Below are 25,718 nucleotides of genomic sequence, written 5' to 3'. Positions count from 1 at the left end.
ACTAAGGGGCCTAAAGTGTGCCAAGAAAACATGTCCAACACCATTACACCACCACCTCCAGCCTGCACAGTGGTAACAAGGCATGATGGATCCATGTTCTCATTGTGTTTACGGCAAATTCTGAATCTACCATCTGAATGTAACAACAGAAATCGAGATTTATCAGACCAGGCAGCATTTTTACAAACATTTTTGGTGAGCTCTTTCAAATTGTAGCCTCTTTTTCCTATTTGTAGTGGAGGTGAGTGGTACCCAGTGGGATCTTCTGCTGTTGTAGCCCATCTGGCTCAAGGTTGTGCGTGTTGTGGCTTCACAAATGCTTTGCTGCATACCTCGGTTGTAACGAGTGGTTATTTCAGTCAAAGTTGCTCTTCTATCAGCTTGAACCAGTCGACCCATTCTCCTCTGACCTCTAGCATCAACAAGGCGTTTTCGCCCACAGGACTGCCCCATTCTGGATTTTTTTCCCCTTTTCACACCATTCTTTGTAAACCCTAGAAATGGTTGTGCGTGAAAAACCCAGTAACTGAGCAGATTGTGAAATATTCAGACGTCTGGCACCAACAACCATGCCACGCTCAAAATTGCTTAAATAGCCTTTCTTTCCCATTCTGACATTCAGTTTGGAGTTCAGGAGATTGTCTTGACCAGGACCACACGCCTAAATGCGTTGAAGCAACTGCCATGTGATTGGTTGATTAGATAATTGCATTAATTAATTGAACAGGAATTGAACAGGTGCTCCTAATAATCGTTTAGGTGAGTGAGACCATCTATGAATATTATAATGTTTTACACAACCAGACGTCTTTCAGACATTTGCTTTGCGTGGCAAATTACAATTTGAAAAAGTCATAGCATCTTTTTTTTCTTTTTTTTTTACGAAAGCTGTGCCAGAATGAGCTTTCACTCAACATGGGTTTGCAAAGAATTATAGGCCAAAACCTGCATAAAAATTCATCATTACAGCACCATCAATTCTTTCACATCATCCATCCTTGTTAAATAAATCTGAGAACAGAACTTCATTAGGAGATCAGGGACCATTAATGAGCGAAGCGCCCCTATTACAAGAAAACAGAGGGTCCCTCGAGGAGACACTATTAAAAGGATGACAACAGTGTTGATCAGTTATGACACAATCGGTGTAAGCTATGCAGCTGACCTCTCAGAATAGATGAAAGACACGCATATACACACCTGTTTAGTTCATAGTCATGCTCTTTTTGTTACATTCTGGACAACTCTGGCCTTTTCCATTGTTTTAAGTGCATTCCCTTTAACTATAATAAATTCAGCTGTCTGTTTTCAATAGTTCTGCACAGTAGTCTTTAAACACTTTTCTGGGCTGGCAAGTTTCAATCCCTTAGAAGCCTATGGAGGAGTGATCCAACTCTCAGATTTAATCAAAAATATCTTAATTTGTGTTTCGAAGATGAAGGAAAGTCTTACAGGGTTGGAACAACATGAGGGTGAGTAATTACTGTCAGAATTTTTTATTTTTGGGTGAACTACCCCTTTAAACTCTAAGTACATCTTGTCTTCTTGTATCAGACCAGAATTTATGAAACCTTGGAAATTATGTCAAGGTTTTCATGGCATTTTGAAGCATTGAAGCACACAATCAGATTTAATTAGACCAGAGTTTACTTCCTTTCCATGGTACCGGTTAACTGACCCACTTTTATTTTCCAAAGTAATTACACAAAGTTTCCAAAGTAAAATTGGAGCCAGGTTGGCAGCTTTTGGGGGGAGTTGTGCACCCTAACAGAAGAGTGTGAGAGAGATTCAATAACTACAGTGTTTCTGTTTTAAAGTTTGTTGATTATGTCTTTGTCATTTTTGACGCCCAGCCATCACTCATGTTTAAACTGGGAAATCAACCTGTTATGAACTCCTGTTTGACTGGTTTTCTTTAAAAAAAAGAAAAAAAAAAGAAAGTGAACACATTTTGAAAGCTTTCAGAATACAGCACACACGCATAGTCATAAAGAGTACAGTGAATAAACATGATCATAAACATCATCCTGCTTAGAACTAGGGACAAACATGATTCATAATTCATGAGCATTATTCATGTTCTGTCCAAAGCTTCATGAACATCAAATTGCAATGATTAAAATAAATGACTAAACCAGCATCATTTCTTTGTTCAATGCTGCTGCTCCATGTAAGGTTAAACAGGAAGGGAAACGTGGGTTTGTTTGGCAAAGACGGCAGATAATGAGTGGAAAAAGCCCAGACAAACAGATTCCTCTAGCTGTTGAGTCCTGTGAAAAGACTTCCATATAATTCATTCGCACATAGAGACATCCCACATTAAACAACCCTATTATAAAATACACGAAATTGATAAGAAAACAGAAATGATGAGCTCTTGTTTTTTTTTTTAATGGCTAAAGTGGAGGAAAAAACATATCCTACAAAACTTAAGCATTAAAATGTTTTTCAAAAATTATACTATAGATAGTAGAATTTTTGAAAAACATTTTAGTACTTAAGTCTGGACCAGTGTTGTTTACATCTTGCATTTTGCAAGATGTTAACAACACTGGTCCAGAAACACTTCCTGTTTCAGTTTGTACCTGTTTTCTTTATTTCACATGTAAAGAAACAATCTTAAAGATGTTTGTTTAACTTTTTGATTCAGTTTTATATGTTCTGTTGGTTGTATTTTTATCCCAGCTTTTATGTAGTGTTAAAAAATGGAAACAGGAAGTGCTTCTGGACCAGTGTTGTTTACATCTTGCAAAATGGTCTATAAAATGGATATTTTCCATTCCATTTATATTATAAAATGGATATTTTCTTAAATTACAAAACAAAGGCTTTAACACAAACATTTTAAAATGGCCCCTCCAAGAAATCCACCTGATTTTCCTCTAGACTCTAAAATAATCAATACTGTACGTCATTTACAATACAATAAAAGCACTCATATAAGAGAGTAGCCGCGTTTCCACTGCCGGGCTAGGGCCGGGCCAGAGCTAACAGCGAGCCGAGCCGAGCTAGTGGCCTCGGGCCTCAAGCACCGGGCTTGCGTTTCCACTGCCGGGCCAGTAGCCCCACAGCGCTGCCCCAGACCCCACCTCTAACACGCCTTTCTGGATCAAACGTCATAAAACCCAACCCATTTCAGCGGGTATTATGAATGAATTTATTTTTTAAATTAGGAAGATAGCATGTATATTAACTCACCTGCCCAATAGTGTCCCGAGACCAGTAGGCCTTACAGGCGATTCTCCATTTCAAGCAGCGATTTTTTGCGCGATATAACAAGTAGGGCTGCGGGCACGTTTTCAAGTTATTCATTAACCGTTAACCGAGGCCCATCGGTTAATATTCGGTGCATAGTGTGCGCGCCGCAACCTCGAGATACAGAGTTAATTTTTTAACACCTTTAATAACTTATTGGACCCCATTTGAAACGAAATTAATTTATAGAAATAAAACGCAGCAAGTAGGCTACGGAGCAGTTAAAGCCCCATTTCCATCACCCTTCAAACTGAAATTGCCAATTGAAAATAAGCAAAACGTCCATTTCACAAAAACTCTGTGTCTGCAAATAATAATAATAATAATACTAATAATAACCATCATCATCATTAGGCTATTGTAACATTTTATTAGGCTGCATATGTAGAAGACGCCTTTATCCAAAAAAAGATAGAGCACAAATAAACACAATATTTTTGACGCATATCCAGTGTGTGTGGAGCACGCACTGATGGCTGCGAGACGCCCATGTGAACACTTGCAGTTTCATTGCATTACTTTCAGTGGAAACAACTTAAAATACTCTTTCATTTCTGGTCATACAGAAAATAATAATACATTATTCGCAAATACATTTATTTGCGTAAACTCACAATAACAAGAAAACGTTGTGCTTTAACAATTAATCAAGGCGCGCTTCATGATCTCCGTGAACTGAAGCGCGATCTGAAACAGCACCGCATTCGAATTTGTTCGTTTTAAATTGGACATTTAAAGCTTTAGTCTACAGGGGTTATAAAGCTTTAAATGTCCAATTTAAAACGAACAAATTCGAATCGAAAGCCAATATCTTCCGACTATGTAGCTAATTAATTTCTCTCTAAAAGTGCATCCGGAGATGGAGATATTTTAGCCGAAAATCATTTAGAAAACAATAGTTTATTAATAAACAATTAATGCCTCGTTATTTTATATTATTTTATTATCTGACACATTTATTATAGCCTATAAATCACCTATAGCTAAATCCCCTTTCTGTAGGCTGCGGTTACGCCTCTTCTCATTCAGCACTGCGGGGAAAATATCATTTCCAGGTTCTAATTTGGCCTCAGAAAACCAGTAAAATATATATATTTTTTTATATTAATTTGTCAAATATTTTAAATGTTTAAGGGGCAAAAAAATCAAACAAATATCTGAAAATTCGTCGATATGTAGGCTAGCCTATATATTTTTGCGCAGATTTTGGCATACAGTTCAAATTAAAATGTTATGCAATTTTAAACGGTTAATCGGTTAAACATGGACACCCCTGTGCATCTTGCTTTAGATCATAACCTTCCATAACACCGATAAACTCCGCCTTTTACCTTGAGCACGCCTCTAGCCCGAGCTGGCCCCCTCTGGCCCAAGGTATTCGACGGGCCAGAAATCCTGGCCGTTGGCCCTGAGGAAGCCCCGATCAAGCCCCGGAAGTGACAGTGGAAACGCGACTGGCCCTGGCACGCACTAGCACGGCCCGGCCCTGGCCCGGCAGTGGAAACGCGGCTAATGAATCTCTTCAGTGTTCGCTGTAAAATCAGACCATCTGTTCCCCTGATGGCTACTGGGATACCCAGCTGCGTCCTAACACTGTCCTGTGACACGCAGGCGTGTTGCACAGCAACTGAGTACATATTCCAGACATGAATCGTCAACTAGCCGTATGCTGAGGGCAGAAAATGGACACTTAACCTGGGAGACGAGCCTCTAATGTGGCATAAAGCAGGCACTATTCCCCAGCTAATATGGTAGGGCAACTCTACTGTTGCCGCAAAAGCCATTACATCACTGTTTGATGCATTTACCCCTGCAGTGGAAACCTGAGTAGAAGTGGCTTACGCAAAGAGAAGATGAAGATGAGAAAGGGGGTACAGACTGAGAAAGAAAGATGTCAAACAAAACCAAAACAGTGAACTATTAAATATGTATTGGACATAAAAGAAAGGATAAGGCACCGCAGGAAAAAAAGTGAATAGTGAACACTGTCAGTCTAAATCATTTGCGCATTTGATTGGAATCTGATCTAAATGATTGACTCTCCAGATGAGATTTATGTCTCCCATGGCACTCTTTTGTTTTTCAGAATAACTGTATTGGTTTCTATGGCAAGGGTGTTATGTTGGTAGGTACACACCTCCCAAAAAAACAAAAAACTAAAAAAACAAAACAAAAAAAAAAACAACAGTAACATGGGGGGGTTTGAAAAATGTGTTGTCTTATTGACTGGACTATGTCTTCTGAGACAGCAACAGAATTTAAAATTCTTTCAAATAAATAAATAGCATTTCATGGGATTTTATATGATCTAAATCCAACTAAATATGATCGGATATGGACACAAATCGGATTTTGGACTGACAGTCTAAGACCAACTTCAGACTGTCAGTGCAAATCTGATTTTTGTGCATATTCATTTAGTGTAAACTGCACAAAAAAAATTAAATACGAATCCGTTTCAAGCTACTTTCACATGTGGTTTGAAATCGTATTCAGTTCGCATTTCTAGAAATCCGTTTCAGTCTGACTGCTATGATTGGATTTAGTTTGGTTTATGTGACTTTCTCACGCCACCTTAAAATGTAAACATGTCAAATGATGTTATCTCGGCTGTCGCACAACTCTGAACGAAATTCTATGACGTCAAGGCAAGGCAATGATTGAATCCTTTTGTGTTATCACTGTAAAACTGCTTTAATACAATCCATATTGTAGAATAAATAAAGGTGACTTAACTAAAAATAATTCAATCTTTATTTATTAAATATATAAAACACATCAATATACACGCATAAATCATACAGTACATGATCAAGAATGCCTACATGTATATATACCATCAGGGTGTTGCAGTCAAACCCATACACATGAACATGCATCCACATTCACAGAGACAAACACATGCTCGCTGATTCTTTGTGGCGCTGCTCTCTGTCCCCACTAGCAGTGTGCTCTACTTCAGAAATCACCAGTCATCCAGAAACAATGGCGTCTTTCAGCCGTTTCAGATTTAGATGCGTTACACTTCCAGAGCTACTGTCATCGACAATTATCTGGAGTTGGTGTTTCATTTTGGCTGGTAAAGTAGACAAGAAAAGGTTTTCTTTATTGTCTCTCTTGTATTGCACAACAAAAGACTGCTGTTCATTTGAATAGCTGGCACTCAACATGGTGATGAAGAGCCAGATTTTCCAGATCAATAACGATGACTCTGTTTTTTTGGGCTTAATTAAGCCTGCAACTGCAATAATGCAACCCTGATCTGTGAAGGCACTAGATTAATCTGTCCTTAGTCCATCAATGAACACCTGAGGTAGGAAGACTCCATTTAGGACAAACCGTCTCTGAACATCCTGCAGGTCGGTAGATAAACTCAAAGGGTCAAGTAGGGGTCGTAAGGAATCACACTTCTTGAGCAGCTGGAGTAGTACAATCGCCCTACTGAACAGGCCATAAAGAGCGCCATGGAAACGGGGATCTATTAGCAAACTCAGCCAATCGGGATTCAGGACATTCCCTAGGCAGCAAATGAGACATAATGACATAATTAACGTGCGTAAACGAACAACAACGACTACATACAAACCAGAAATAAATATAACAGATCAAATCAATTGTAATTACAAAGTTTTGGATTCAATTATAAAAGAGCACCAGGATGTTAAATATTGATAATTAATTGAAGACCAAGGAAAATAAACAGGTAAATCTTACTGTACATACCTAATTGAAGTTGCATACAAATTGTGAGATTCTCGTTGACAATGGCTGCAGTGTTTCGAGCCCAGTGCTCAAGGCTCTTGGTGAGAGTGGAGGATTCTGGGTAATGTTTAACTAGATGCAATAGGTATGGCAACAGGCACTCTGAGATCACAGATGGCTCTGCATACACATTTGCTTCATCGCGCTCATACAGACTGCGGCATCTGACCAACAGAAAACACAAAAATGCATTTCCTTCGTGAAAGCTATTTACCGTAAGATGTTAAAAGTATTTTTTTTGTTGTTGTTGAAAGAAGCACATTAGGCTCAACAAGGCTGCATTTATTTGATCACAAATACAGTTAAAAGTAATGTTAAGATTTTTTATCTTTCTATTTTCATATATTTTAAAATCTTGTTAATTCCTGTGATGGCAAAGCTGAATAATCCAGTCTTCAGTGTCGCATGACCCTTCAGAAATCAATCTAATATGATAATTTGGTGCTCAAGAAACATTTCTTCTTATTATCAATATTAAAACAGTTGTGCTACTAAATATTTGTGTGGAAACAGTGACACTTTGATGATATTAGTTTATTGACGGAACATTCAAAATAATTTATTAGAAATAGAAATGTTGACTTGTAGTAACTTTTGATCAATTAGATGCATCCTTGCTGAATAAAAGTATTAATTTCTGTCAAAAGGTGGTAGTGTATATTTAATAAAAACACTCAAACTGAAGAAAAAAACAAAAACAAAAAACATACAATAATATACACAAATAGCACTAATGACTGGCCAAAAAAATGATCATTTCTGAATGTGGATTGACATACTGTGTCTCTTTGGTCTCCTTCAGCAAGACATTCAGATCACAGTCAGGTAAATGGCACACTAAGGCCTCCAAAGCACCACTTGAATCCCAGAATTCCTCCAAAAGCAGGTCCAGCAGTGAGCGCAAAGCCTGGTTCACCTGCATGTAGAAGCATCTGCAGGGAGCTTCAGGCCGTCGAGAACCGCAGAGCAGAGAGGCGAAGACGGCCGCCTTTGCTCTTACCTGTGGACTCTCATCCTGAAGCAGGTAGATACCTGTGCTGATCAAGCTTCAAAATAGAGAGGTGACAATTTCAGATAGTAAACATATCTAAAACCAAAGCCTGGTCTGTTTTGAGTGTTAAATAAAGCTTAGCAGCAACCAGATGCACAAAACACAAAACTAATCAATGTCAATCTTACTTGCTCCCCAAACTGGATGAGTTATCAAAGCACATGATCTTTGGTATACCTGGTGCTGAGCTCTGCGAGCATGAGGCTGTCCGTCAGGCTCCTGGTTACCACAGAGACGCCACACAGACACAGGGCCCGTGCACAGGATATTCTGAGGGCCTCAGGAGCTTCAGGACATCTGTGCTTCTCTAATAACTTACACCAGCGCAGGAGCAAAGACAAGTCCACACTGAGAGAGAGAGAGAGAGAGAGAGCAAATAAAGTAAAGAGTGTGAGCTCCAGGAAATCAATGAGCCACCTGTACAGTCTCTTAAGGCTTTCTCAGAAACATCAGTAAGTCGACAAAATGAAACACACAACTTTATCTATTTAGAAATTTGTCCCTTCTGAAACAATGTCAGCACCCACTTTTGAAGTTAATGAAGCCTCACAACATACACTACTAGGGTTGGGTATCGAGAATCGAGTATCGATTGGAACCGAGACTAACTTTTAGTTTTTCCCGGAATCGTTCAAAGTTAAAATTTCAATTCGTAGTTTCAATATTAACAGTCCGCCGAGCGGAAGAAGAAACCGCTGAACAACACCAACGAAGAAGCGTCTACCGGAAGTGTTGGCATAACCACGCGAGTCGAACATGAGTACCTTACGTCGGCGATCCAAAGTGTGGCTTCACTTTTCTAAAAATAACGAAATCAACAAAAGGAGTATTTTTACAGAAGGAGTATTTCCTTCAGAAAGGCCGTTGGTTAGCAAGGTTAGCTAAACTTTTTTGACCCTGCCTCTTATCGGAATCGAGAATCGTTAGGAACCGGAATCGAAACAAGGAATCGGAATCAGAATCGTTCAAATTCAAACAATACCCAACCCTATACACTACCGATCAAAAGTTTGAGTCAGTTCGATTTCCCTTGCGAAACAAGAAAGTAGTTTCAGAGGCGAAGCAAGATATTACATTTTGATGAAAGATTACCAAGTTAAACATTTATTTCTTTAGAATAACATGATGAATCATGCACAGTAAGTAAGTAAATTAGATCAATTTTGATGTAATGTTGACTTTGACTAAAAGGAAAACACATCAAGAATATCTAATAGCATCAAGTTAAACATATTAATGGTTGACGTGTGTACCTCTGGGAGAGGAGCAGGCTGACTGCACATAGAGCTGTGGAGATCAGCACAGGTCCTCCTCTATCTGACTCCAGATCAGTAAACAGAACCTCCACACACTCCTGCAGCCATTTCTCCTCGTGCTTTGGACGACTGGTATGGGGCAGGGCAGAACTTTCTTCATCTGGGGCCATAACCTCAACAAACGCGGTCAAGAATTCTCCCCTGTACTCCACGTTCTGCTCCAACAGCGCCTTCTTCAGGTTGGCCTGCAGGTGATGGACACTGTTATACAAGTGCACCCTTTCCTGACATTATATATATATATATAAAACACACCTATCTACTATTCTTGCAATCATGATATTTTCTTTTCTTCCGTATGAAGGGATTTAAAAGATCATGGTATATTTCATCTCATAACATGTAGAGCAGCTCCATTGACCTCACATGAGGGCTGGGCGGAAATCCTGGCCAAGTCCAAACCCAGTCTGTTTTTAAAGATTACTGAATACAATGACTAACACACCCTCTTCACACAAGAAAATGAACAGTGTAATAAGATATACAACCTGATTTAAGGGCAGTGTTTTAAACAGCTCTTGATTGTTTTAATTTCCTACAGTTGTATCTAGCTGACATTTGGGACTGGCTACTAGCCAGTGATAGAAAGAAACACTTCAGCAGTAGGATCAGGAAAAAACCCTATTTAAATAATATCAATAAATAAATACCAATGACCTGTACGGTACTACAAGCAATGCAACAAAACAACCAAAACTTTCTGAAAGCAGGCAACATAGAATACGTAAAAGGACTTTCATAGTCAGAGCACCAATCAACTGAACAGATTGCAGGGGTTTTAAGACGTTTAAATAGCGCACATGACATGATGCAGAGGTTCATCTACCTAATTTTATGTACAAATAAATGGTCGCTGGACTGTCTTGCTGACCAACAAAAATCGGTGCAGATGGATGGCAAGAATGCATCCTGAGTGAATTTAGTGAACTATGTCCTAACATAAGCCTTAAGTCCAAAGAAATCCATTTTACATTTATGTTACAATATATTCTTCTTGAGCCACTTTTTTGTAAAAAAAAAAAAGCAAATATTGATACACCACTGCTTGGGTCAGTCAGATTTAAAACAAATGTTTTTTTAAACAAGTCTCTTAAACTCACCAAGGCTGCATTTATTTGATCAAAAATGAAGTAAACCAGCAATATTGCAAAATATTATTACAATAAAAAAACATGATCCTTCAGAACTCTTTCTAATATGGTGATTTGGTGCTCAAGAAACATTTCTTATTATTATCAATGTTGAAAACAGTTGTGTTGCTGATTATTTTTGTGGAAACCGTGACAGATTTGTTCAGAAACTTTCATGAATAGAAAGTTCAAAATAACAGAATTGATTGAAATGGGAATATTTTGTATGTCTTTACTGTCACATTTATCAATTGAATGGGTCCTTGCTAAATTAAAGGAGTAGTTCACTTTAAAAAAACAAAAAAACTTTTGTTGATAATTCACTCACCCCCATGTCACCCAAGATGTCCATGTCTTTCCTTCTTCAGTCGAAAAGAAATTAAGGTTTTTGATGAAAACATTCCAGGATTTTCTCCATATAATGGACTTCAATGGGAACCAAACGGTTCAAGGTCCAAATGAGAGTTACAGTGCAGCTTCAAAGGGCTTAAAACGACACCAGACGATGAATACGGGTCTTATCTAGCGAAACGATCGCTCATTTAAAAAATAAATAAAAAGGTTTAAGTTTTATAAGCACAAATTGTCACCTTGCTGTGTTCTGTGATGAGCGTTCGTGACTCTCCTGTTCAAACACGTTCATCAAAATGAACAAATCTTTTTTCGAGTCATGACTCGAAGGGTCCTAGATAACACCCTTATTCATCGTCTGGTGTCGTTTAAAGCCCTTTGAAGCTGCACTGAAACTCTCATTTGGACCTTGAACTGTCTGGTTCCCATTGAAATCCATTATATGGAATGTTTTCATCAAAAACCTTAATTTCTTTTCAACTGAAGAAAGAAAGACGTGGACATCTTGGGTGACAAAAGGGTGAGTAAATTAAAAAAGGTTTTTTTAAAAGTGAACTACTTTAATTTCCTTTTTTAAAAAATCATACAGACTTCAAACTTTTGAACGGTAGCATAAACGCAATTAATTCTCACATGATAAAAAAGGCTACATATTTGATGTGTTATAATTGTGAATCTTTACATTAAAGTGTCATTCTACAATAATAACATCTAAATCAACTGACCAAATAGAGATGCAGTGCAGTAGTAAAAGTGAAGTGCTATAGCATTACTAACCTGCAGTGCTCTCTCAATAACCTCCTGCAGGGCTGTTCCTCTCCAGCCACGCCCCTCTATTGCAGACTTGACCAATGAGAGCCTTACTACAGCGTTCCCATCAGCCAGACTCTGCCACACTTGACACGCCCACTCAGGATCCCCACACAGGAAATTCACTGCACTTTGGTGGAATGCAGCAGAGCCAACCTAAAAAAACAACATGTTACATTCACAATCAACACTACATTTCACTTGCTGTGTGGAACAGGACATGAAGGTTCACCTCTAGTATGTTTGGAGTCCTGTGGATCTCCTGCAGTAGTTGAGAGGACAGCTGAGTGAGGAAAGCACCAGAGCAGTGGCCTCTCATCAGCCTCACTATATCCACATATGCCAGCCGCACCAGCGGGCACCGTTGCCTTGAAGATGCCAACCACAGCCTGGACTCAAACCTTGTCACTACCTCACTGAGAGATGATTGACTGCTAAACAAAAAGACTCAGATTAAATGTTATAATCACTGATTATGACTACTGCTTTTAATATTTATGAAAACATTTTTGTGCATTCAGTGAGACAACAAACTAATGACAAAAAGTGTCAAAATATTAAGCTTTTAGTGGCATTTCCTTCATCAGATACACTCCTTTACTCTTACGTGTTAGTTTGCAGTGCCCTGGTCAGTACGGCTTCTATCTGTAGGAGTTGACCGTGCACTCTGTTGTGACAGCACGCAACATCTTGTGATTCCGGCAGCTTTTCAACTAACTGCAGGACAGTTGCCAGATATTCACTTAGAGGAACCATAGCAACTAGGGCTCTTGATGACATCACTCGTACACCATAGACTGGGCTGGTAGCTAGGAGGAACAGCGGAGGCAGAAATTCTGACAGAGCCCTGAGGAAAACACAAAGACACCGTGCAAATTGGATATGAATGATTCATCAAGAAGCTGGATTCGAATATCCAAACTTTTGGGAAATATAATACATCATATAAAAATCTTTAATATAATTTAAAATTTTTTTTGATGTACGGATTGTTTGCTTGACTGTGCACCATCGTACCGTGTCTGTTCTTCAGCACCAGGCTGTAGTTTGGCAAGCAGAGTGAGCACAGGGTAGAGTTCGGGATGTAGGAGAAGAGTAGAGTCATGCAGGTCTTTAGCTGCACTTTCCAGCGCCCCCTGGAGGAAGGGCTGTAGGGCTGGGTAGAGGTTAAAGAAGGAAGGAGAAGACATGCCAGAATGAGTGGAGCCCTCTCCTCCAGCTGGCTGTTGACCTAACATTCTGGTGCAGAGAGAACCTATGACAAGTCAAAAGTGAAGATGAGGTCAAAGATGGACATGCGACAACTTCGCGATGGTTGAAATAAGAACAATAGTGAGTGTGATTGGCTCGTACTGTAGAGCTGCAGGGCTGCGTTCCTCATGGCCCAGCATGGCGAGCTGAGGAGTGTGAGCGACAGAACGGCCACCACGGGGGTGTACTGTAGAACAGCTACACCAAGACTGGAGCCCTTCACGAGCGCTTGAAGGGTGTGAACGGCACAAACCTGTGAGAGAAGCGTATTTTAAGGACACTTTTTTTTATTTAAAGCTACACTGTGTGATTTTTACCCCCATCTAGCGGTGAAAAGGTATATGACCATCCAGTGAATATTAGTTTGTGTTCCTCTCAATTCCGATTTTGTTTTAACTCCTACGGTGGCCAATGTAGTCCAAGATTAACATGGCTTCCAGTTCGACCTCGTCCATGAGTGTTAACTCAAACGTAAACGCGAAAGGCGAAGCTTGAATTAACGGGTATGTCCCTCTTTGGCTAATGTACTTTCAAGATGGAGGGGCAACATGGCGACCGACATTAGAACCCCTTACCCGTATGTATTTACACTCACGAGAATACTTTATTACTTGAACGAAGTAAATATACATTAATGAGCACGTGTATTTTTGAAAGAACTAAGTGTTTTTAGCTAATAATAAACTAAAAGAGTTACACAGTGTAGCTTTAACATGTTTGATCCAGAATAATTTTGGTATCAGGTTTTATTTTAAAGAAATTTTACTTATAAAGGAAAGATACCTTAAATTGATCAAAAAGTGACAGTAAATATTTTTACATTTTTATGGCTCGACAATAAGGACTGCATGGGGCCATCGTGAATGATACTTGGGAAGTTGAAAGACGTGTCGGGCCAGGGCTGCATCATCACAAAAGTCTATCGTTCCCACGTGTTTCTAAGCCTTGCCAGTTTTAAATATTCGAACGCATGAAGATGCGAAAAAGAGCTCAGTTTGGTATTCGTGCGCTTTGTGAGAAGTTTCGTTTGCACCCACATAAAGCACACACCCAGAAAACCAGATCTCAGACAACTCACAAATACTGATTGGAGTTCTCTTTTATGTTTTCTTGCACTTCAATGGATCTGTCTTGTCAAAATACCTGTCTTGTAGTTATGTCTTAAGTAAACATAAACAGTTGAGAATTGAAATAAAATTGTAACACTGTATCTGATCCAGGCTTTGTGTCTTAAAGTGGCAACAGCCTAATAAACCTGCTTCTGTCTGTGTTTTTAACGTTAATCAAACAACAAAGGACACAGGGCAAAAATCACTCACTGCTCTTGACTGAATAACTTCTGTATCTTCAATAAGAATTAATCTATTTAATTTGCGGTGTTATTTTACATTTGATTACTTTATTCAGGTTCTCTACCTGAAAACTACCGTTAGAATAGAGTGAAAATCTTTAACCGTTTATTTAATTTGTTCTCTTTTGTGCTATTGCTATTATTTATTCTTATTTTATTACCGAATGTTTACTTGTCTAATAGTATTTGAAATTTATATTAGTTAGGCAAGTAGTTTTTGTTTTGGTATCAAAATTGGAATCAAGAATTGTGAAATTTCACAGGTATCTGAAATTTGCTGTCATAACCTTATTTAGTAAGGTTGCATGTGTCAAACACAATGAAAACAATAAGAATTTTAATTTATTCATTTAATATTTGTGGAGAGGCCAGTGAAAATTTTGTCAAGGCAAGTACATCCTTAGTAAAAAATCCTTAGTATTGAGCGCTGAAAATTCATCTTTGACATCACAGGAATAGATTACATTTTAAAATACATTAAAATAGAAAACAGTTTCTTTAAATTGTAATTTTCTGTATATTTTTGAACAAATAAATGCAGCCTTGGTGAGCATAAGAGACTTTTGTAAACATTACCATCGCTTCAAAGTTTTTGAACTGTAGTGTATTTACTGGGTAGATCACTGACTGTACCTGTGGTAGGTCGAGGGTTTGGTCCCAGTCCTTGGGCAGAGGTGCTTTGGCTGTGTTCAGAAGGGTGTTAATAGTGCAGGCCAAAAGAGGGCGAGATTTGCTAGAGTCCTCAGCAGCTAAGACACCCAAAATCAGCATGGGTAAACCAGCAGCACGCCGTGTCACTGACGTACTACGGGGCGACTGGAGAACAGAAAGGCCCTAGAGGGGGAGAGAAAGAGGCTTTTGTTTCTTTGACTTTTGTGTCCTTTTGGTCTACCTTTGATTCAGTAAAATCAAGTAAAATAAAATACTGAATGTTTACTTGAATACATACAAGTATGCAATATTTTGATATTTGCGTTCTTTGGTCTAAAAAAAAATACAAATATATATTTCATGGCTATTTAACAAATAAACAAGAACCGGTATACAATATAATAGTATTATAATGATTAATATAATTAACAGTACAATGTATATCACTAAATAATAATTTACTAAGTAATAATTTTCACAAGTAAATTGTCTCATGAATCCCAAGTTGAGAATGAAGCCTTCACTCTATTCTACCTGTTGTAATATGAGGGGAGGGATCTCCTTGATCTCTGGATCAGAGCTGCACAGGAGAGCCCTGCAGAATTTAGTGAAGCCAATACAGCAGCCCTCTACTGCCCCCTAATGGAAAAAGAGAGGAAAGGTCAGAACAAGATCACAAACAGACATGACATCACTGTGAAAAAAAGGTGTTTTGGACATCAGCGTGAAAAGAGCAAATCTGAATTATTTATGCATGAATTGTGCATACCCAGTGTCTACATTTCAGAATGATGTCTTTAAACACTTTGGAAGCCATTCTGAGTTCCCCCTCAGTCAATGCCAGTTCTTTACAGTCGAGTGACAGGATTCTCTCCACCAGGGAGCCCAGAAAAATACCAATTTCCTACCAGGAAAATAGAGGATCACACATTATATCTTAGTTACACATAATAATAATCTTTGTAAGCCACAGCTCAAAAAATGTAATTAATTAAATGCTTAAATAAATAGGCAGTACATGCACCAGTGTGATTTTAATTTATTTTTTTTAGTAGGGAAATTTCTTTTTCTTTTCTTCTAAAAGTTTATTTTTATATATATTACATTATTTCAGTTAACATTCATTTTATTTCAAGTAACATGCAAGTAATTTTTTTAGTTTTAGTTATTATAATAACCTTGACACGCAAAACTTTAACTTTTGCGTAATGTATCTCCATCCTTAAAATAACATTAAATAATATATATATATATATATATATATATATTCATAGCTACTTTTGCTTCCTGTCGACTTACAATAAAATTAAATAATATAAATAAAATATTTAATGTTTACTTACATTAATAAAAAGGGACATAATACTTGTCTTCCTTTTGGTATATCTTTAATAAAATAATATGAAATAAAATAAAGGCTGATGTTCTTTTATTCTTGTAGATGAGCAGCTTTACCTTCAAGGAGACCCAGCAGCAGGTCAGCACCAGACTATGTTCCTCAGAGAGCAACACATTCTCCTCTCCATCCTCATCAAGTCCCGCCCCCTCAACCCCACCCTGACCAATTAGAGAACTGATTGCATTCCCCATGTCACAGAACGATGGAAGCACATCTGTGACAAAAAAAGAAAGTGTCCTCTGATCATAACATCTCTTCAGGGATATTGTTTCATAATAACTTGATAGATCACATCTGCAGTTTCCGCATACCTTTCTCCTCAGTGTCCTGGTCTCCATACAGCACACCTAGCAGCAGGAGAGTGAGCTTTTCTAGTAAAGAAACAATGTCTACTGCAATGCTGTGGGTTATTGACTCCACTAGGACCCCTGGCACCTCCAGCAAGCCCCTCTGCAGAGCGCTTACAATGCCTGAAGAGATAAAATACACTATGGATTATTCTTCTTTGAGCATATATTTTTAGATATATGAGTAATGTGTGATCAGATCTCTAAGTTCAGCTGGTTTTATTTGCTTCTACCGTGAATAGGTGTTGTGCGAGCTGCAAGCAACATGTCACTCCTGGCGGTGAGGTAATGGTGCTCCAGTTTGGACAGAAGGAACGTGATCAGTTTTACTGACTGTTTCTCCCCCTGTTCAAATGCTCTATCCACCCTATGATACAGAAATGCACACACACACACAAATATAATAAATATTCAAAGTATGTGTGAAAACAGATTTCACCCAATAATAGAATATAATTAAGAGCAATAAACAAAAATTAAATTCAAATTAAATTCTTTCAACTGTGATAATAATAAGAAATGTTTCTTGAGCAGCAAATCAGCATATCAGAATGATTTCTGAAGGATCATGTGACTAAATTCTGGAGTAATGATCCTGGAAAATTTAAAATGTATTAATACATTTTAAAATGTATATATAAATGTTAAAAATAAATACATTTTAAATAAATATAAAAAAATAAAAATAAATTTTATACTGGAAATTTTAAAATGTATTAAAATAAAAAAAATAGTTATTTGAAACAGTAATAATATTTCATAAGTCTTGGTGTTTTTAGTCTATTTTTTATCAAATAAATGCAGAGTGGTGAGTATAAGAGAAAAAAATTGAAGGCATCAAACTTTTGAATGGCAGTATGTGCGTATGTTCTCATAACCCAATACAGAGATAAGCGATGTGTGCTCACTTCTGCAGTAGCAGTTTGATCATCAGTGCCCCCATCTGGGCCTCCTGGACCCGTGGGCTCTGGAGCAGCCGTTCTGCCCGGCTAAACAGCACAGCTGTGACATCATCAGGGAGAGATGGGGGGAAAAATCGGAGAAGTAGCTCCGCAGACAGCTCTCGGATCTACAGTACAGGGACAACATGTCAGGCAATCATATCATATTATATTACAGAACAACTGTGGCAAGGAGTTCAACTGTGCATTCAAAGGTTTGGGGTTGTTTACCAAGGTTGCATTTTATGTTAAAAAATACTATAAAACTGTAATATTGGGAAAAATATATTGATTTTTTATAATCTATTTAAAAATGTATTTTATTCCTGTGACGACAAAGCTGAATTTACAGCAGCAGCCATTATTCTAGTCTTTAGTGTCACATGATCCTTCAGAAATCATTCTAATAAGATCATTTGAAGGTCAATTTGTTATTTTTATCAATGTTGAAAACAGTTGCTTAATATTTTGGTGATTGTTTCTTTGAAGAATTTAAAGCATTTACGTGAAACAGAAAGTTTGTGTAACATTGCAAGTGTCTGATCAGTTTATAGACCCTACTGAATAAAGGTATTCATTTATTTATTTTTAAACTTAGTGACCCCAAACTTTTGAATGTTAGTGTATATTCATTTAGATTTACCTCATTGGTTGAATCCTCCAAACATCCAATCAGGACCAGCAGGTTTGACTTTGAGAAGAAATCCCAATTTCCTCTTACTTTAGCCCAGTTTATAAGAGTAGACATATTGGCTGAAAGAAGCCAAACACATCCATCCCTCATATCATATAGTTTCATTGTATTTAGCAATGAACATAAAATATCAATTTGAAGTTAGTGATCAGTAATAGGTAAAATATCAAGAATTCCACAAAATGTATTCAAAGACACTTCAAAAACATTACCAAAAAAAAACATGCTATTACCACAGCAAGTTTTTGTAAGTGTAGTTTGTTTTATTACCAGGTGGTTGCCCCTTCTTTCTGTCTGGACTCCAGGTGTCTGTGCATGTTTCCAGCACTGCAGACATCAGGAGCAAAACAGTCTTCTTCCTCTGGTAGCTGCTGTCAGGACTCAAATAGACCAATGAAAGCTTGTAGAGCCAGTCAACAAACTCTTGAGGGAAAACACACACACACAAAAAATCCAATTTTAATTCTGTTTTACTGATTAAAAGTGCCCTACATGTTATTTCTAATACCTTTATACCTAAACATAACAAAAGCAATGGTACTTCTGACAAATGTTTAAAATTGTATTTATTACACATATAGGGGACCCTCCACATATGGTGGCGGCCATTTTGAGATCAGGTGAATACATCGGACTTAAAGGGGTTGTGACATGAGAAATAGTAATTTTCTTGATCTTTTGGCATATAATAGTTATTTGTACCATTAAAACATCCTAAGAGTTTCAAAGCTTAAAACATCCTCCTCATTATAAACAGCATTTATTTAACCAAACTCCAAAAATGGTTCATTTGGACATTGTAGGATCCTTGACATCACATGGGCAAAAACATTTGCATATGAATGCCTCTAGAGCAAGACATTGATGAATAGTTTCATCTCACCAAAAACCCCGCCACTTAACAGCTAACACTACTAAAACGGATCATTACAGGTGATGAAGAGGTGAGGGTTGAAAATAATCCTTTTTCTACATATGTATTTGCTTTTTGTGCAAAAAGCCTTATGAAGATTATAAGGGAACCTCAAGGCACATATTAAAGGAGAACTCCGGCACAAAATGAATCTTTGGTCTAATAACACATTGATACCTAGTCAACCGTTCTCTGACATTTGTTTTCATGATAACTAGCGATTTCGTTTTACTTATTAAATGCCCCCATATACTAGCATTATAATCTAAATAGTTTTAAGAGATAACACTCTTTACATTAGATTAATACCACTAACAAGGCTCAATTATTACTTATTAAATGACCCCATATAATAGCATTAAAATCTAAACAGTTTTATCATCGATTATCATGAAAACAAATCTCAGAGAACAGTTGACTAGGTACCAATGTGTTATTAGACTAAAGATTCATTTTGCGCCGGAGTTCTCCTCTAAAACATGTCATGACCCCTTTAAATATCAGTAACCAATCATGGGTGAAGAATATACCTACAAACTTCTTTAACAGCACAAAAAATGTTTATCCACATTCCACACCGATAGGTGACAGTATTAGGTCAAAGACCGTCATCATTTTGGTTATTTAGGAAGACACGTAAGGCAGTAAAAATTAAATAAAAAAAATGTACCTATAAAATACCGGTGAAATCAAATATAAAAATACACATCATATCTGTCTCTTTATTTTTTTAAAAAAATAGAAGAACAGATAAACATCACATTTTCATTTCAAAAGTTCTTACCAACTCCTTCTTTAAGCTTCGCATCCTCTTCCTCTGTGAGCCCTTTTTTACTAGTATGACCCTTAACGCTTGCCATGCAACTGTCTCTTATTCTCACCAAGAATTTCCTCAGTGCTGCCTGAAGATGCTGACGGAACGGCGACGATTCGCTGTTGAGATTGAGTGGGATGAAGTCTCTGAGAGAGGAATACTCCACTTGTGATGGGGCTTCTTTAGTCTTTGGACTGCAGCAGAGGAGGTTCAGAGCTGCGAGCCGAACACTGTCATCCAGAGAGGAGAGGGCAAGATGGAGAGTGTTGAGAGCATGAGGGCTGCCTGCACCCCAGAGGGAATGTCCACTTGTGACCCGCTGGGCGCTCATGACACAGGCCCAAGCGTGAAGGTGACCAGGAGCTGTGGGATCCAGAGCTGACAGCAGACTGTTAAAAGCACCTGGAAACACGCGTAGGGTTGATGGCAGAAGATGGCAAGAGGCATTATTTTGAAGTAGAGATAATTCTGAAGTCAAAGCCTCCAGGATAACTGGTTGCCATCGCAGAGCCCATTGATTGGCTAAGTCTTGGTCAGTAGGCGGGGGTTCTTGGGATGCATTTATAAAAAGATCACGTTTCTGTTCCTGAAGGAGGAATTTGTAGACTTCCGAGGCACACGGAGAAAGGTGATTGTTGGAGAGGCATTTTAGGATGTGAGAGGGAAGGGCTGGATACAGATCCAGAACCTTTGAAATAAGAGAAATTGCATTTTAGTAACATTTATTTACATTTTATACTGAACTGAGGCTTATAAGACTCTCAGGAAGATAAAAAAGCATGTAGTATTTGCCTAAAATTTTTACTAAAATGTCTAATATAATTTTTCTAATGTATAATTTATATGATTTATTTTATATATATAAATGCATTTAGGCCTAAACATTTTTAATAAACATAAATGTGGCCATAAATCGAAACTTTTAGGTTGATATCTTATGAATCAATCTTATAAATGAGCTTTCAGTAATATTTTGTTTGGGCGCAGTACCAAAGTTTCCATTAGATGAAATTGGCTTCCCATTCATCCCATTGGCTGCCGTTGTGAACAGCACAAGTATGACTATTTTTTTTCAGGAGCATTTAACCTTTTCGAATCAAGTCTGTGTTTTCACATAGCAAGCCTCAAAACCTTTCAAGTTTCATACCAAAACAAAATGTAAAATGATTTGCTCAAAAATGATCAAACAGCACCAGAGGATTAAACAAAAATGTCCAAGTTCTTCTTACCTTATCCGTTCCTGTGTATGGTATAACTGCTGTAAGTAGTAAATACTTTGCCTTGGATTCCCAAGGTAGTTCTGATATCCTGTTCAGTAACTCCACATAAAGTCTTTTTTCTGTATTCCCAAAGTGCGAACAATCCTTCTCATATATCTCCATAAGGAGACAGAAAGCACTGCGAGCCACCTCTGCAACACCATCCAACTACAATAAAAAATAATAAAGAAAATACAGCTGTTTTTCTGTTGTGGCTGATTGTATGATTTATTATAGATTTTTGTTTTTTAAAGAAAATATGAGTGCTTCTTCCCCGTGCTAAACTGCTGAGACGTTTTAACACACGGCCCTAGTAAAAAAAAAGCTAATCTAACCCAATACTTTGTGTTAGTGGTTTGTTCAAACCCATATACCTTAAAACAAAGAATATTCTGTTTCATAGTACACAAAAGGCTTACCGGGCTCTCAGCATTGCTCCAGATGATTTGTGTAAGATGCTGTTGGAGGTCTGAATCTAAAGGAGCACCAGTAACTTCCCAAACCTCACTGAGACACTCTTTCAGCCTCTTCAGCCAGATAGAAAACACTACAAAACACATATTCATACAAACAATGACCAATGTCTCTGCGGTCAAGCACAGACCCAGCAATCCGCAGAATGACGCATGATGACAGAGAGCTTGTACCTTGAAAAACATAGTAATGACAGTCAAGCTTTTCTTCACAAAGTGCTGAGATGAAGGGGAACAACCCATTCAAGAGAAAACAAGTCTGATAAAACAAAAGAAAAAGTCATTAATTATACGCTCCACTTTGGATCCTTGTTGGTGAAAGCAGTGTGTGTGAGATTTCATACCCCCTGGTTGCCATGGCGACTGACGAGAATGTCATTTCTGCAGCAAGTTAACAACCCCCTGCATACAGCCAGTCTGTCCACTCCATCTTGACGTCTGGGACGGCAGTCCACCTGTAGCTCACCTACTGTCCATCTCCACGGTTCTGAGATGCAAAAGATTCAAATATTATGAGAAATATACACAAACCTAAAGGATTATTAGGAACACCATACTAATACTGTGTTTGACCCCATTTCGCCTTCAGAACTGCCTTAATTCTACGTGGCATTGATTCAACGAGGTGCTGAAAGCATTCTTTAGAAATGTTGGCCCATATTGATAGGATAGCATCAAAGATGCTCTATTGGGTTGAGATCTGGTGACTGTGGGGTCATTTTAGTACAGTGAACTCATTGTCATGTTCAAGAAATCCACCACCAGCCTGCACAGTGGTAACAAGGCATGATGGATCCATGTTCTCATTATGTTTACACCAAATTCTGACTACTAGAATATTTTGAAATATTATTACAATATAAATGAGTGATTTTCTATTTTAATATGCTTTCAAATTAAAATTTATTTCTGTGATGCAAAGCTGAATTTTTATCAGTTATAACTCTTCTTCAATCTCACATGATCTTTAAGAAATCATTCTAACATGCTGGTTTATTATCAATGTTGGAAACAGTTGTGCTGCTTGGTATTTTTTATTTCCATTTTTCAGGATTCTTTGATTAATACAAAGTTTTTTTAAAAACAGAAATCTTTTGTATATACTCTGCCATTCAAAAGTTTGGGGTCAGTCATTTGTTTTTTCTTTTCTTTTTTTGAAAGAAAGAAATTGATACTTTTATTCATCCAATATGTTAAATTGATAAAAAGTGATAGTAAAGGCTTACATTGTTAGAAAATATTTCTGCTTTGAATAAAAGCTGTTCTTTTTAACTTTTTATTCATCAATAAATCCTGAAAAAAGTATCACAGGTTCCAGAAAATATTAAGCAGCACAGCTGTTTCCAACATTGATTTCTGAAGGATCATGTGACACTGAAGACTGGCGTAATGGATGAGGAAAATTAAGCTTTGCATCTCAGAAATAAATTATATTTTAAAGTATATTAAAATAGAAAACCATTCTTTTAAATTCTTTTAGATCAAATAAATTCAGCTCTGATGAGCATAAGAGATTTCTTTCAAAAACATAAAAATATAATCATATTTCTCAAAATTACAATTTGAACTACAGTATATTTCTGATAAAAAAAAACACTTCTTTCAAAAAACATTACCAAGCCCGTTTTTAACAGTAAAAAACAAAAAACAAACAACTATATCTCACTTGTGTTGGTGATTTGCAGCAGACTCCAGGCAGCTGATCCTGCACACTGACTGTCTGACAGCGTGCCGAGTAGCATTGCAACCGCAGTGCCTGCCAACAACCGCGAGTCTCTGCTGGACACCTGAGAGACACCATTAAATGACACAAAATTAGATGGCTAGACACACTAACTTTAGTTTTTCCAAAAATATAGTTGCGACCGCAAACACAAACCTCTCCTAAGATAATGCTCATCAAGAACTCCAAAATCTCTCTCACACTCATATTTACACTGTCCTTACTGTAGACCAACAGGGCCACCTGCCTTGGAAGCAGCTGAAACACCTGCAAACAAACCTGAGAACAACACAACATGTCCTAGATCAACTATTGTTTCATTACTGCAGTAAAGCTTCAAAAATGTGGGTGTTACAATAACTAGATTTTCACCTTGACAGTCTGGTAGCACAACGGTTCATTTCTGGCTTCTTCTTCTGACATAACAACAGGAATCAGCTCAGCGACTTTACCAAGCAGGGTGAAGCATTCTGTCTTCAGAACCGCTCGTCCCATAGTGCTGTCCTCCAAGAACATGCAGGCTGTCGTGGGACACACACAACTATTACAACACAACACATACTGTATATCTACATATAAAAAGCTCTGTAAAATAGAATGAGAGAACTAAAGCACACATTACCTATCTGAAGATCTTTTAATGTAAACAGCTGCAAAACAAGTGTGTGTGTGTTTATATATCAAAATTAATTGCTTTAATATTTGTTAATTGTATATATTATTTCATACCTGTTTTTGGTGCAAAAAGTTCTGCAGGTATTGTTTGATTTCTTTAAAGAAAATGGAGTAGTTTATTTCAGCCAAGACCAACAGAATCTGTAAAACAGAGTTAAGAGGTGTTGTTTTAAGGGGAATACAAATGTTGTAAACAAATGGGAATAAAAAGAAAAGTATGTCCTATTAAAGTGAAGGTGGAAATTACTTGGTCTAATTTGCGACAGGCAGATGAAACGGTCACTGCCTCTAACTGTAAGGCCAAAAGAAGCTGAGCAAATTGGTGAAGAGCAGCAGACTGTAAGGAATCAAGTGCTTCTTTTGGGATCTTCTGTAGGATCTGTAAAGCCTCCTCCAGTGAGCGCTCTCTGCTTCGTTTGCCTGTACTCCTGCCAATAAAAATACCATCTCTCATCATACACTGTACAGTGCATTACAATAAAATATTTTAACTATAGGCTCTTTTTTTGCATTGTGATTAATGGCATCTAGGACATTCTGGTCTTGCTAATGCTGATTTCATAATACTGTTGCTTTTAATTATATTGACTGTAAGTAATATCAAATCAAATCTATATATATATATAGTATTGGGCAAAAGTTTGAAAACATTACTATTTGTAATGTTTTTGAAAGTCCTTATTCTCATCAAGCATTTATTTGAAAAAATAAAAAATAAATAAAACAGTAACATTGTGAAATATTTTTACAATTTCAAATAATGGTTTTCTATTATTATATACTTTAAAATGTACTTCATATCTGTAATGCAAGACTGAAATTTCTTCAGCCATGACTTTAGCCTTTAGTCTCAGATGACCCATCAAAAATATATTCGAATATGCTGATTTGACACTCAGTTATTATCAATGTGGGAAATATTTGGAAACCATGTATTTTTCATGATTTTAATGACATAAATCTTTACTACCATTTTTCTAAATCAATTGAACACATCCTGTCTGAATAAAAGTATTTTTCTATTTCAAAAAATAATAATTTTGACCCCAAACTTTTGAACGGTAGTGTATTGAATACAATACAATACAATACAATACAATACAATACAATACAATACAATACAATACAGTGTATTGAATACACTTCCAGTAATATTTCACAATATTACTGTTTATTTTCTCCTGTATTTTAGATCAAATTAATGCAGGCTTGGTGAGCATAATAGACTTCTTTTAAAAACATTAAAAATAGTATTGTTTCCAAACTTTTGACTGGAATGTATGTATGCATATATCATCACTCTACCAATAGCTCCCTACCTGGCATTTTCTGTAAGCTTCTGCAAGAAAACCCTTAGCGTGTCTTTGACATCAGGTGATATTTGATCCTCTAAAACGATAGATTTCATAACAGCATCAGCTTGCCCCAAAGAAAGGTTTATAATCGTCATAGTTCCCAGTATCAGACTTGTCAACTCAAAGCGGTTTGTGCACTTCCATGTGTAAATTCACTCTACAGTGAGATCCAGGATCATATGACATGATTATTGCAC

The 25,718-nt window shown here is 37.3% G+C and overlaps 1 protein-coding gene across 2 annotated transcripts; it reads right to left on the bottom strand.

Moving 5' to 3' along the window:
• Window positions 1-5,986: 5,986 nt before the first annotated feature.
• Window positions 5,987-25,694, bottom strand: LOC120470258 (tRNA (32-2'-O)-methyltransferase regulator THADA). Of its 2 annotated transcripts, none has more exons than XM_089130478.1 (31): window positions 25,486-25,694; window positions 24,414-24,594; window positions 24,221-24,307; window positions 24,114-24,141; window positions 23,864-24,012; window positions 23,648-23,770; window positions 23,435-23,555; window positions 22,113-22,255; window positions 21,943-22,027; window positions 21,715-21,842; window positions 21,266-21,463; window positions 20,007-20,724; window positions 18,580-18,732; window positions 18,259-18,368; window positions 17,583-17,743; window positions 16,908-17,041; window positions 16,639-16,797; window positions 16,384-16,541; window positions 15,698-15,832; window positions 15,463-15,567; window positions 14,911-15,111; window positions 13,029-13,179; window positions 12,693-12,930; window positions 12,283-12,522; window positions 11,908-12,109; window positions 11,649-11,831; window positions 9,322-9,575; window positions 8,246-8,416; window positions 7,797-8,063; window positions 6,979-7,181; window positions 5,987-6,772 (listed from the first exon to the last, which is right to left on the bottom strand). In XM_089130478.1, the coding sequence occupies exons 1-31, from the start codon at window positions 25,614-25,616 to the stop codon at window positions 6,534-6,536; spliced, it is 5,556 nt and encodes a 1,851-aa protein (XP_088986604.1). In that variant the 5' UTR covers window positions 25,617-25,694; the 3' UTR covers window positions 5,987-6,533. The 2 variants fall into 2 exon arrangements, with proteins under 2 accessions (XP_088986604.1, XP_088986605.1); XM_089130479.1 differs by having other exon boundaries at window positions 11,908-12,106.
• Window positions 25,695-25,718: the final 24 nt, after the last annotated feature.

The sequence above is a fragment of the Pimephales promelas genome, chromosome 4 (assembly GCF_988280905.1).
Source record: "Pimephales promelas chromosome 4, fPimPro1.hap1.1, whole genome shotgun sequence".
Taxonomy (NCBI): domain Eukaryota; kingdom Metazoa; phylum Chordata; class Actinopteri; order Cypriniformes; family Leuciscidae; genus Pimephales; species Pimephales promelas.
The sequence above is the reverse complement of the archived record's forward strand: the minus strand, read 5'-3'. Positions and strand labels throughout refer to the sequence as shown.